The 12,624-nt window shown below is 52.2% G+C and overlaps 1 protein-coding gene across 1 annotated transcript in view; it reads right to left on the reverse strand.

The window, feature by feature from the left end:
- Nucleotides 1-1,001: 1,001 nt before the first annotated feature.
- Nucleotides 1,002-12,624, reverse strand: part of Cry2 (cryptochrome circadian regulator 2) — a 32,212-nt gene continuing 20,589 nt past the window's right edge. The window contains exons 10-12 of the mRNA XM_047516364.1: nucleotides 12,529-12,621; nucleotides 11,043-11,184; nucleotides 1,002-3,104 (exon numbers count right to left, since the gene is read on the reverse strand). Of these exons, the coding sequence (XP_047372320.1) occupies nucleotides 11,045-11,184; nucleotides 12,529-12,621 (233 nt within the window). The 3' untranslated portion in view covers nucleotides 1,002-3,104; nucleotides 11,043-11,044. The remainder of the gene's footprint in view (nucleotides 3,105-11,042; nucleotides 11,185-12,528; nucleotides 12,622-12,624) is intronic.

Raw genomic sequence — 12,624 nt, forward strand, 5'->3', positions numbered from 1 at the left:
GTTGGTCATGCTGGCTTCTTTTCCTTCCATGTAGTGCCCAGCGAGGAGCTGGAGACACCCTCCCAGCAATATGTAACCCCTCCTCCAGCCCAGAGGACGCCCCAGGACCCGGAACACCCTGGCTGCTTCTCTTCTTCCAGTCACTGGGGCCTGGAAAGGTGGTCACTTTATTTCCTGCTACTTTGTACTGACTCAGGGCCCCTCACACTAGCCATCTGCTGCTATGCCTTTTCCTCCCAGGGAATCACTGCGGCTAGCAGGACTGTGTGCTTGTGTCAGCTTGGGAACAGTCTCGGGTCAGATGTGTGTGAGAGGAGGAACTGCCCTCTTCCAGAGCCTTTTATTCAAGAACAAAGGTATCTTAGCTCCCAGGACCAAGCCACAGCCACAGCCACAGCCACAGCTACACGGAAAGTTGGAAGAAGGGAGGGGAAGCCAGCCTGGGTCCTGGTAGGAAAGCCAGCAGGAGCCTCAGCAGAGCCAGGAATGGGGTGAGCTTGAGAGTCAAGTTCCTCCCTTTCCCTTCTGTGCAGAGTATGATTTCCTTTGGCTGTGCACGGGCCCCTTCCCCAGCAGGCACTCTGCCATGCCCATAGTGCTCTCTGGCCAGATGGCATGAGAAAAAGGCAGCACCCAGCCCCAGGCTGGGCTGTGGCCCACCTCCAACATGCCATCTGAGCATGCCCTCCTCACTTCACAGTTGCGGCTTACGCCACTGCACTGAGGTGAAGGACGGACTGGGGCTGGCCACAGTCTGACCCTTGGCTGGGGATGGTCTAAGGGGGTCACTGCAGGGTAGCACTCAGGACCCTCACTCCAAGCCCAGAGTGCTCTGCGCAGCTCCAGCCAAGCTCCCGAGCTGCCCCGGGAAAGCTCCGGTGGGGCCTCCCCTGGGAGCCTCCTCCCTCTGAGGAGTAAGAGGTTCTGGCATCGCTCGGACTCAGCCGTACCAACCCCCACTCCCCAGACCTCCCACAAGATCGACAACAGCACAACTTTACTCAGGTTAGACGTTTATAAAACAAGTGAATATTCACCAACTGCGGGAGCGACACACTCTCCAGCAACAGGAAAGCTCCATGAAGTGCACTCTTCCTATGACCATCTCCTCCCCACCTGGCCCTCGGATTAGGATTCAGGGCTTTGCTCTGTGGCAGCCCTCCTGGCCACCTGGGTTAGGAGAAGGGCAATGCGAAGCCACCATGGAGCTCCAGGCCACTGAAAGGCTGTCCTGGAATGGGCCAGCATGCCAGGAATGGCGAACTAGGGGACTCGGTCTTGACAATTTGTACCTTAGGGAAGAGTCATCAGCAAATAGGCAGGAAGAGAGCCGTCCTGATGGGTGAAATGCCTGCTAAATAAATGCTGAGTGCACCCCTCAGTGCTGGACCTCCTGTTTCTCAGACCAGCTCTCCCAGGCCCGCTCCTCGCCAGCAGCAGACCCCCATTCTCCTTCCTCCTGGTGGGGGCTGAGGGAACAGGGAAGCCCTCAACCCAGTGCTCTGAAGCACCATCACCTGCGCTGCTTTCCCCATGTGATTATGGGACATGTTAGTGAGGGTGACAAACATACAACAGCTGGACTCTAAAGGCATCTTTCTGCTGAGAAAACCTGAGGACATCTCAGGAAGAAGCCTGTCAGTATGCTGGACAGCTCCAGGAGACAGGAGCCTGGCCCCAGGGACAGAGGACAGTCAGGGCCAGGGCCAAGGGAGTTAACAACTTGGAAGCTAGGAAAGGTCCCAGGGGAGGTAAAGGCCTAGAGGCCAGCTTAATGTAACATGTGAAAACAAAAATCCTAACAGGAACTAGCCTTTCAGCTTTGTGCACACACACGCACGTGCACACGCACAGACAAACAATTTGTGGCTCAAGTGCAGGCCACAGGGTGGAAGGAAGACTTGCTCTAGTTGACCACACAGTCCTCAACACAGGCCTTGGGCAGTGGGAGGCCGAGGTGGGAGGCCGGCTGCTCCTGGAATGCCAGGCATGGCGTCTCTGATCCAAACCTCCCACCTGCTGCTTCGGGATGGCGTGCCGAGTGTGAGCTCAGTGTGTACTTCTGCTGACCGCCCTGGCAGTCCCACCCCTCAGTCCCTTGTCTTTGGAGTCCAGCTACTGGGACAGCTGAGCAGTTCAGAGCTGGCCCTGCAAGTCTAGAAACCAAGAGCAGCCAACTTCCCTGGCTGGCACCAGCTGTCCTCCCTGGAGCACCATAGTGCCTTGGAGTGTGGCCAGAGGAGCCTGAGGACCTTAAGCCACCTGGACCTGGTCTCCTCCTGCTGGAGGGACTGATTCTGACCCTGGTCCCTGCACAGCTCTTGGGTAGAGGCTGAGGTTGACTCTCATCTTCTAGGGAAGGAACAGTGAGAAACGGACTCTCACCGTGGCCTTGGGTTCTTAGTCCTGAGAAGGCCGATGTGCTGTCACACGCTACCCTCCCCAGTGCCAGACACACACTGTGCCAGTCAGGCACTCAGGTGTCCTTCTGTACGATGGTGGGAACTTTTCAGATCTGTCTACGGCCTCGTGCTCAGTTCCAGATGCCCAGGGAGTTTTAAAATAAGAAGGCGGGTGGCTCAGTCTGTACAGCACCCATCCGCCGCAGCCTGCCCAGCCTCCAGCCTCAGAGAGTCAAGAACTCAGCAGGACTCTGGCTGCCTCGAGAATCCCATGTTTTGAACAAGTGCCAAAAATGTGGCCCTCCTGCTCCTCTGTCTGTGTGAGGAGGAAGGGAGGAGTGGGGAGGCAGTGGCCAGAGTCCAGCTGGGGTCCTACCACTGTGCTCTATTCGGACAAGGCAGGGGCAGGTAGGGACAGGTCTCAGCGCCACTGCTGGAGACCTCGAGCCCCACATCTGGAGAGCAGGAAGCTGCACTCGTGGGGAGGGGAGCTCAGATGCTCCTGCAGCCCAGGCAGCATTCAGGACCACGAGTGTAGACAGACGCATGCACACGCAAACAGCACACCTCGCCCTCCCGGCACACACGCACACACACGCTCGCTCCATCTCCGAGGTAATCGGCTTCTCTGTAGGTTGCACTCTGCGGCCGTGGTGGCTGCTCGGGCACCTGGGCTTTGCTCAGGGAGCAGTGGCTCAGCAGCTGGAAGAGAAAAACAAGTGGGAGAGGGCAGTCAGTCAGGAGGCTGCTCTGTCGCCTAGGACACAGTGGCTCTGGGGACAACGCCTGGGAGGAGCCCGAAGAGGGAGCTGCATGGCCACAGGATCTGGGGACGGGTTGTTGCTGAGAAGCGACGGGGGTGACTAGATACTGCCCCTCTGAAGTGCAAGTATAGGACACACTCTTGCCTGAAGACTGTCCATCGGGGCTGAGGGCAGTGGAGGACAGGGCCATGCAACTCCTTGGAAGCCTCAGGTGAACTAGCTCAGCTATGACGAGGGCACAGCAGCTGGTGCCAGAGATGGAGAATCAGAAAAGAGTGGCTCAACAAGAAGCCACTGGAACCAGTAAAGAGGAAAGTATATGTATGTTTATATAAACATATAAATATATATATATATATATTGGGGGTCAATACTGGTGATTGAACTCAAGGTGATTTACCCCTGACCTATATCCCCGGTCATTTTTCTTTTTTTTAAATTTGAAATGGGTCTCTCTAAGTGGTGCAGGCTGGCCTTGAACTTGTGATCCTCCTGTCTCCCAAGTTGCTGGGATTGCAGGTGTGCTGCTGGGCCCAGCTGGGAGCAGTAATTCTGAAGAGTAAGGCAAGGGATGGATTTAGAATCAGCAGGTGAAAAATTTTCCACATACAGACAAAGGAACCCTGGCACAGGGCTGGAAGGTGGCAGGGAACAGGGGACAGGAAGGAACAGGAGACACATGATGACTCATTTTAAAGATTTATAACATTACAAATCTGGGGCAGATGGAAGAAAGGGCGTCATCCCTGATAACAGAGAACAGGGTAAGCCCAGCATAATGTCAGCTTGCCTGTTTTAAAGGTTGAGTGTATCTGAGAATCTACAGAGACAACAGCATTCCTAAAGTGCTGGAGGAGGTGGCACCCGCAGGCCCGCCCAGCCTCCCGCAGGCAGGTTCTACACACTGTGCGCCCCCCCCATTTATATGCTAAAGTTCTGACAACCCCCGCCCCCCACACCTCGGAATATGACTTTATTTGGAGACAGTCTTCTCATTTTTATTTTATTTGTTTGGTACTGGGGAATTAAACCCAGGGGTGCTCAACCATTACATTTACATCTCCAGCACTTTTTGTTTTTTATTTTGGGACAGGGTCTCGCTAAATAGCTGAGGGTCTCACTAACTTGTGATCCTCCTGCCTCAGTCTCCGAAATTGCTGGGATTAACAGGCATGTGGTACCATGCCCAATAGAGATGGGGCCTTTAAGAGCCAATTAAGTAAAAATGAGGAGACTAGGGTGACCCATAATTTTAATATGCCTGGTGTCTTTCTAGGAAGAGGAAATGTAGACCTGGACGGTACCGAGGGAAAACCATGTGAAATCACAGGCAGAAGTTCATCTACAAGCCAAAGAGAGAGACCATGATCTTGAACTTCAAGTCCCCAGAACTGTAAGAGGATATGTTGCGTCTGCTGTTGGAGCCTCCTGGTCTGGGGTGCTTAGCTGTGGGCAGTTCTTCCAGACTAGCACAACCTGTGATCCAGTTAACTCTAAAGATGCTACCTTTATTTTTATAGAGGAGAAAACTGAAACCAGAGGGTTTAGGTAGTTTGCCTAAGAAAAGAGCATTCATACATAACAGAGCCAAGACAGAGAAACTGCAGCTTATTCTGATTCCAAAATCTGTAGGTTTTATCAGTAAGTAATTTCTATGTTATGGTATTCTTCATTAAGACTTTTAGAGAAAAATTAAACAAGAAATCAACATGGTGGCATAACAGTTAACATCCGAACAACATAAACTGAAGTTAGAATGTTATTAGAAAAGGAAAACTGCTCTTAAAAGTCAGAAGTTGGAGACACAAATCCAAAATCAGCCTTCCATCATATGAAGTCCTTTTAGGGCCACAGGCTAAACCTGAAGCAGATTTGATCTGGATGGTGGTAATTCATTTAGAAGTCAGCAAATGAAGGGCAGAAGCACAGCAGGTCAGTACTAGTCCTCATTCTTTAAAATGCGTTTTACTGGCAACACTTTTTCCTTTTAAACTTGCACTGTAATAACCATACTTTCACATTACCAATTAGTAAACCTGTTACTAAGGTGTGGGTATATTTATTGAAACAGTCTGGTTGGAGTATATAGTCCAGACACCAGGCTCCCTCCGGCCCTGCTCTGAAGCTACAGAGATGAGCATTCTTCTGAACCAGAACAGCTCAGGCTTGGAGAACATGCCACACTGGGTCCTGCGCGCCCAACACACCCACTGACGTTAGTTTGTTTTTCTCCACCTTCAGGGCTGGGGAAGGTGAGGGCTTGGAGATTCCACAGGAGGGCTGTACACCAGGGTCCTGGACCCCTCAGGAGTCTAAGGATGGGCTTACGGGGCAGTGTGAGGACTCTGGAGTTACGGGCACATTTTAAAAATTAACTTTAAAGGTACCATGTGATGTTTTGATCCACGTACACACAGTGCGTTACTTAAACCAGGCTAAACACAGCCATCTCCTCAGCCACGTATCATTTCTTTATGGCAAAAACATTCAAACTCCTTTCTCCTAGCTTTCTGGAATACACAGTAAGCACGTAACTGGCGCCGTCATCGCCTGCTGTGCCACTGCACACTGGCGTCCGACCTCGCCCTGTGACCCAGCTCCCACCTCCTGGCACTTCCCCGCTAGTGACCAGAGGCTACTCTCAGTTTCCATGAGATCAACTTAAAGAAAAAGAACCCACCTATGAGATCATGTGTACCTGTCTTTCTGGACCTGCTGGTGTCGCTTAACATAAAGATCTCAGTTCCATCCTTGTCACAAATGACAGGATTCCTTCTTTTTCCTTTTTCTTTTTTGGTACTGAGAATTGAAGCTGGAAGTGCTGAACCACTGAGCCACATCTGCAGCCCCTTTTTTGATTTTTGTTTTGAGACAGGGTCTTGCTGAGTTGCTGAGGTTGGCCTTGAATGTGCGATTCTCCTGCCTCAGCCTGCAGAGTAGTAGGGATTACGGGCATGCACCACCATGCTTGGCAGAATTTCATTCTTTTTTATGGCTGAATACTATTCCTGCATGCATATGTATCATGTACACACTTTTTAGTGTGCATGAACCCGTGTAGTTTTCTGGGGAGAGGCTCCATCCTCCATCAGAATCTCCAAAGGCAGGGGACTCACAAAGGGTTTAGGAGCCAGTTTCACCTTAAGGGAGTGGGGGTGAGATGCAATAATCTAGGCCACTTTGTTTGGGGTGGGTTCATGAAGGCAGGTGGCAGTAGGCTGGCCTCAGATAAGCCCAGTCACCCAGACCCTCTACAATGGGTTTACAGCCATCACCACAGGACACCAGGTTTAGAAGGACCAGCTTGTCCCTGTCTACTGAGTAAGGCAAAGTTCTGTTCGACTGGGCCTCCAGCTGTCGCTCAGCAGAGGGCTGTGCTCTTGTTCTTAGGCTTGGGCACACATCTGCAGAGAGAGGGCGCAGGGGCAACCACAGAGGCCTCCTGGTGTCAACAGGCGCAGGGCCCTGGGAGGCGTGGTCTGCGACCTGTAACCAAGCTTCCATGTTCCCCTCCACACCACATGCCCGAGAGGAAGACAGGCAGAGGGGTGGTCACCAGCCCCCAAGTCAGGACCGGGGAGGTGAGAGATGAGCTGGCTGGACGCTCTCAGTTAGTCCCCACCCGTCAGCCACACCCGTCCCTTCTAGCACCATGCAAATCATATTAAGCAGGGAAGGGACAGTCAGCCAGTGACGACTTCCTAAGTGCTGGGGAAAGTGCTAGGAACACTGAGGGACTGCTCATTTTCAGGAACTGTAAAGTGAGACAATGTGAAGTCACACAGCCAGGAGTGGCAGGACTGGCAAGTGGTCGCTGGCTTGAGGCAGCGCCTCAACGCTTTTGGAATGCCAGGCTGCCTCCATGCCCACTTTTTAGACTGCCAGTGCCTGCCACATGCGAGGAGGGAGGACACAACTAAACAGGTGTCAAAATGACAGCCAGGAGATGCCAGCAGTCAGGTGTCACTCAATGAAGCCCCAGGGCTTATGGGCGCACGACAGGGAGGGACAGAGGGCTCCGTGGCCATGATCATTGTACGCAGGGGGCACAACTCCCAGCAGAAGGGTGGTGGACACGCGGAATGTTCTCCCGTGGTCAGACAGCTGGACCAGTGAGAGGAACCCACGCACGACTGGACCTGAGGAGCTCCTGGATGGCCAGCAGCTCTGGGATGCCAGCAGAAATGAGCACTGTCCAGAGGCGGGCGTGCCGTTCAGCTCAGTGAACGCGGGGAGACAGCGCGGTGTTCGGCCGTGAGGACTGGAGTGGGCACGGGCTCTCCCGATATCAGACCTGTGTTCCTATAGTACCAGTTCAACCTGAGAGTCCATCCTGCACACTGTCACACCAGAATCACAAAGCGCAGCGCTCAGAATGACAAGACCTTGAAAGATACAGGATGAAGCCCTCAGCTTGGTAAAGAATGATTGTTGACACCTTATACCTGAAGCATCTCAGAGAGGCTATGTGTCCCCCAAGTCACACGACCAAAACTGGCACAGGGAGAGGGAGGAGGGGCCAGACTACTCTCAACACGATACTGCATGGACTTGAGCCCTAGAGTCTGCATCCTGTGGCTCCTTAGCACAGGGGGCTCGCTCTGACTGAATAACCACAACATAATCACAGCTACTCTGGGAAACGCGTGCAGGTGGTACCATGCTCTCCTCTGCACGGAACACTTGGCTTGCACGAAGACTTTGCATGTGTGGCTGCTCATTTTCTTCCCTATCAGGTACCTGCAACAGGCAGGGCAACTGACGAGAGGCTATCACAGCCACTTCACAGGTGAGAATGTGTAGGCCCATAGCCCTGCCAGTATACAGGTGACGCAGGGTTTCCAAAGAACATGGTGACCCTCAGCAGTGCATCCTGGAGGGGGTCTGTTCTGTTGACATCTCTGACCTCTGGGCCCCAACTCCCACCTTCCACAGCCTCACTTGGCCTAACTGTCCAAGGAGTCACCAATTAAGAGCACAGTAAGCCTCAAGAAGCAGTCCCTGAAACCCCAGGATGCTGACACAGTCCCCTGGACTCCAGAGCAAGAGGCAGGGGCCTGCTCTGCACCCTGCGATATCATCAGTGCTTGCCTCTCAACTGGCTTTCTCTCCCCACCTGCTCCTCTGCAGGGTCCAATCTAGTGCTTAGTGTCCCCAACATGCCAGTTCAATCATCCCCACTCCATGGGCTTCTTCACTCCTAGAGTCCTCCAAGGGACTGCCAGACCATGGCCCTTTAGGATTAGACCCAACTCTGACCTTAAGTTCCTCTAAGACACTAACCTAATAATACGTATCATAACAAGAACTATCATTTGCTGAGGGCTTATGAGCCCGGCCCTGGGGGAGCATTCTGTACATGATGTAGACCCTGAGTGTCTTCCAGTGTCCACACTTCCTAGCTCATAGCTCACCTGGGGTCACAGGTCTGGTCCAGACAATGGACCATGATTGGTCTAAGTCAGTGATTCTCAAAGTACAGTCCCTGGACCAACAACCTTTACTTACAAAACTGCAATCTTTCTTGTGTGCCAACCTTTACTCTCTCTTCTCATACAACTTTGATTTTTCTTCATAGCCCTCATGGGCTGTTGACACCTAAACATCTCCTTATTTCTTTACCTTCCATCTTCTCCCACTAATACACACCCGAGGGAAGGAGCCTGTTGGTCAGGTTCTCTCTGCACCCCCATGGCCTGGGACATGTCTCAGGAGTTGGGAATGTGTGAAACCTGTTAACTGACGAGCACAACTGTACCTGCGGCCCTTCCATCTCCTACCTTGAAGAGGGACCAATGGCTGCAGTTGGAGCAGCCGTCTTGGGACCCCCGAGCAATGGTCAAGCAAATCTCAGAAGAGCTGACTGCCACTGCGGTGCCACCAAACCCAAGCCAGCAAGTCTGATCTCCGGACCTTCCGTTAAGTGAGAAGAATACACCCCCAGCTGTCGTTGTTTTAGTGCCAGGGATTGAACTGGGGCGCTTAACCACTGAGCCACACCCCCAGCTCTTTGTATTTTGAGTCAGGGTCTCACCAAGTTGCTGAGGCTGGCTTTGCACTCCTGATTGCCCCCCCCCTCGGCCTCTCAAGTTGCGGGGATGACAGGTGGGCCCCACTGCGCCCGGCTACCCTGGCTGTTCTAGCCACTCGACTGGGTTTTGTATTATAGGTCGAACATCCCTCACTAAAACGCTTGGAATCAGAAATATTTTGGATTTCAGGGTTTTTTTGGATTTTGGAATATTTGCATAGATTTTATTGGCTGAGCATTCCTAATCTGAAAACCTGAAATCCAAAATCTCCAAAATTCAAAACTCTTGACCAATATGTTGGTGCTCAAACAGTTTGGGATTTAAAAACAAAAAAACAAAACAAAACAAAACAAAAAAACAACCTTTTAGTTATCAGAGCATTCTGGATTTTGGAATTTGGGGTTAGGAATTCTTTATGGGTCTCAGCATCCCACTCATTCCCAACTGGCACACATGCCAGGAGCACTCTAACAGCGAGCTACCCTCCCAGCCCTTATTTCTTGTTTTGAGACAGGGTCTCACTAAGTTGCCCAGGCTGGGCTCGAACTCGCCATGCTGCTGCTCAGTCTTGGCAGCAGCTGGGATGACAGGCATTGCCACACACCTGGCTTATTTATCTTCCTTTTCTAAGCAGACTGCTGACTTGCTGTGGATGGACACCACATCACGTTTTTATGCCTCTCCTTCCTCACACATCTGCTGGCAACAATGCCATGCTGACTTGGATGCCACCAGTTTACTGAGCAGCCTTGACCCAGATTTTAACCTCTCTGTTCTTTGATCTTGCCTGAAAATCAAAGCATGGGCCTGGAAAATTCCAGACTTATAATATGGATAGGATTCTGCTTAGCATCACAGAACTAAGAGAACTGAGAAAGTGGTATTTATGGTTGGTGGTAGACTGTCCCAGGAATAAGACAGCACAGTCTGCCCATGAGCAGCGTCTACATCAAAGAGCCCAGGAAAGGTAGAGGGTACGAGCATCAGATGCTGCTGTCTCACTGAGCTCACAGACCTAGACATTCATACTAGATGCCCCAGCATGTCCCTGAGGTGAGAGGGATCTGGAAAAACAAACCTAAGAGCCCCATTGAGGAAATTTCCCTCCAATCTATTCAGCCTGACGTGATGACTCAGAGGACAGTAATTTCTATTTCCCTGAGAAAGGCACAAAAGGTTCTTCCTGCTTTGGGAAGGAAGGGACAGGTTTTTTTTTTTTGTTGTTGTTGTTTTTGTTTTTTTTGTTTTAATGACATTCGAGAAGCTTCCAGAAAAGATGAGTGTTGACAGACAAGTGCAGAGGTGAAGTCACAGGAGAAAGGTGAGAAGGAAGGGGTGGCTGTGACTGGAGAGGTGGGGGCCCTGGTCCTCAGGAGGGGCTGGGCACAGCCTCTCGCTGTCTTCTGGAGGTCGGTGCTGCCCTCCGCTGGCCTGCCTTCAGAACAGCCTGCTGGGACAGTGGGGGCTGGGAACCTCCTCCAAACCCCAGGGCCACTCCACAGCATCATATCTGGGTCTGATTTCTTTTTGTTGGACTTGACTCATTTTTAACAGGTAGAAAGCATCAAAAAGACCCCCAAACCAAACCAAACCACCAACCAACATTTCCTTCTTCTTAGCTGGCAAACAAAGCAAAGGGCTTCAACTTCTAAATTTCTTTTTCAATTTTAGAAGGTCTGAAAGTCAGAATGGTAGAATTTTAAGCTGAAATCTTAAAAACGCCACAGTCCCCTACCAGACTGCACTTCGCCTGGCTCACTGTTCACCTTTAGCTGGCAGGCAGTGCTTTTCCAAGCCAAGGCCCACCTCTCTCCCAAGGGTGACTCTAGGCTGCTGTCACTCACTCTCAGGCGTCCTTGCTTGGCAGCTCTGGGGTGGGCAACTCTGCCACCCTTGCCCGTTTGCTGAGTTCTTCACCAGGCGGCTCCTCAGCTGCTTCCAGCTTGCGTTTGGGGGATGCTGGGCCACTGGGTAGTGGTCTGGGGCCTGCAGGGAAGCATGTTAAAGGGTCACAGAGACTACCTATAGCCAAGACGACCCCACCCTGTAGCAGCAGCTCTTTGGCCACAGACTGCCCCTCAGACCTTCCTTTCAGCAGTGACCTTGCCGGAGATGTCTGAGAACACGGCCAGGACTGCTGGCGGGGCTCCAGCTTCCAGCCCCCATCCCACGGGTTCCAGGTTAAAGGGGATTTGGCCTGTCTGATGTCCTTGCTCTGAAGGCGAGGCACTCCCCCATCACCCTGGGCCTCTGGCAGCGCTGACGAGCAGAACCCCAACCCATGGTGCCAGCCCGGCTGGGTAACTGGACGAAGCCTTAGTTCTTGTCAGCGGCATATCGCTATCCTCAGTCCACAGCCAGAGGCTCAGAATGCAGCACACAATCTCCCGCCGTCACTGCCACCTCCTGCTGCACACCGGTCGCACCCACTTCCTTGCTTTGATGTGCTCATGCCTCTCCCACACTGTCCACTCCCAGATGGCAGCCAGCAGAGCTTTTAAAACTTTGGTGGGGGCTGGGGGGTGTAGCTCAGTGGCAGAGCACTTGACTAGCATGCACAAGACCCTGGGTTCAATCCCCAGCTCCCGCTGCCCCCCAAAAAATACCTTCCAAAGTGGGACCATGCCCCACCCTGCTGACCCCTTCAGAGTGACATGGACCCTCCTTATCCTGCTACACTTTGTTTCCAGCTCATCCTAGCTCCTCATGCATGACATACTGCCTCTGCCCTTCCTCTGTCCCTTCAGTGGGCTCTGCTGATTCCTGTTTCTGGCCTTTTCTTGCTATTCCCTTTGCCTAGAATGTTCCTCCCAGTTCTTAGAAAAGCTGACTTCTGCTCATCACATGGTCATCAGCCACCCTCAGAAATGTGTTCTCTGACTCTCTCTGCTAAAGTGGCCCAAGGAACCCTTAGCTCCCCAGTCCTCTCCATTGAGCCACTCAATTGGATTTTCCTCAAAAGCACTTGTTACGATTTTCTGCAGGTGCACACCTATAATCCCGATGGCTCGGGAGGCTGAGGCAGGAGGATCTCGAGTTCAAAACCAGCCTCAGCAACAGTGAGGCGCTAAGCAACTCAGTGAGACCCTGTCTCTAAATAAAATACAAAATAGGGCTGGGGATGTGGCTCAGTGATTGAGTGCTCTTAAGTTCAACCCCAGTATCCCTCCCCTAAAAAGCACTTCTTATGATTTTACTTGGTTCCCTTACTACCTGTCTGCCCAGGTGGAATATGAGCTCCCCTAGGCAAGGACAAATTTTGGTTTCAGCCCTGAAGACTGAAGTGGTGGCATAGGTGACAGGAGGCCACAAGCCAGCTCTGCAACTCACCTGTGCTGGAGGTGCTGGCAGCCTGGCTCGAGCCAGGCTCTGCCACAGGGTGGCTGAGGTCTTCCACACAGGAAGGGACAGATGCCAGCAGACCTA

The sequence above is a fragment of the Sciurus carolinensis genome, chromosome 11 (genome assembly GCF_902686445.1).
Source record: "Sciurus carolinensis chromosome 11, mSciCar1.2, whole genome shotgun sequence".
Taxonomy (NCBI): domain Eukaryota; kingdom Metazoa; phylum Chordata; class Mammalia; order Rodentia; family Sciuridae; genus Sciurus; species Sciurus carolinensis.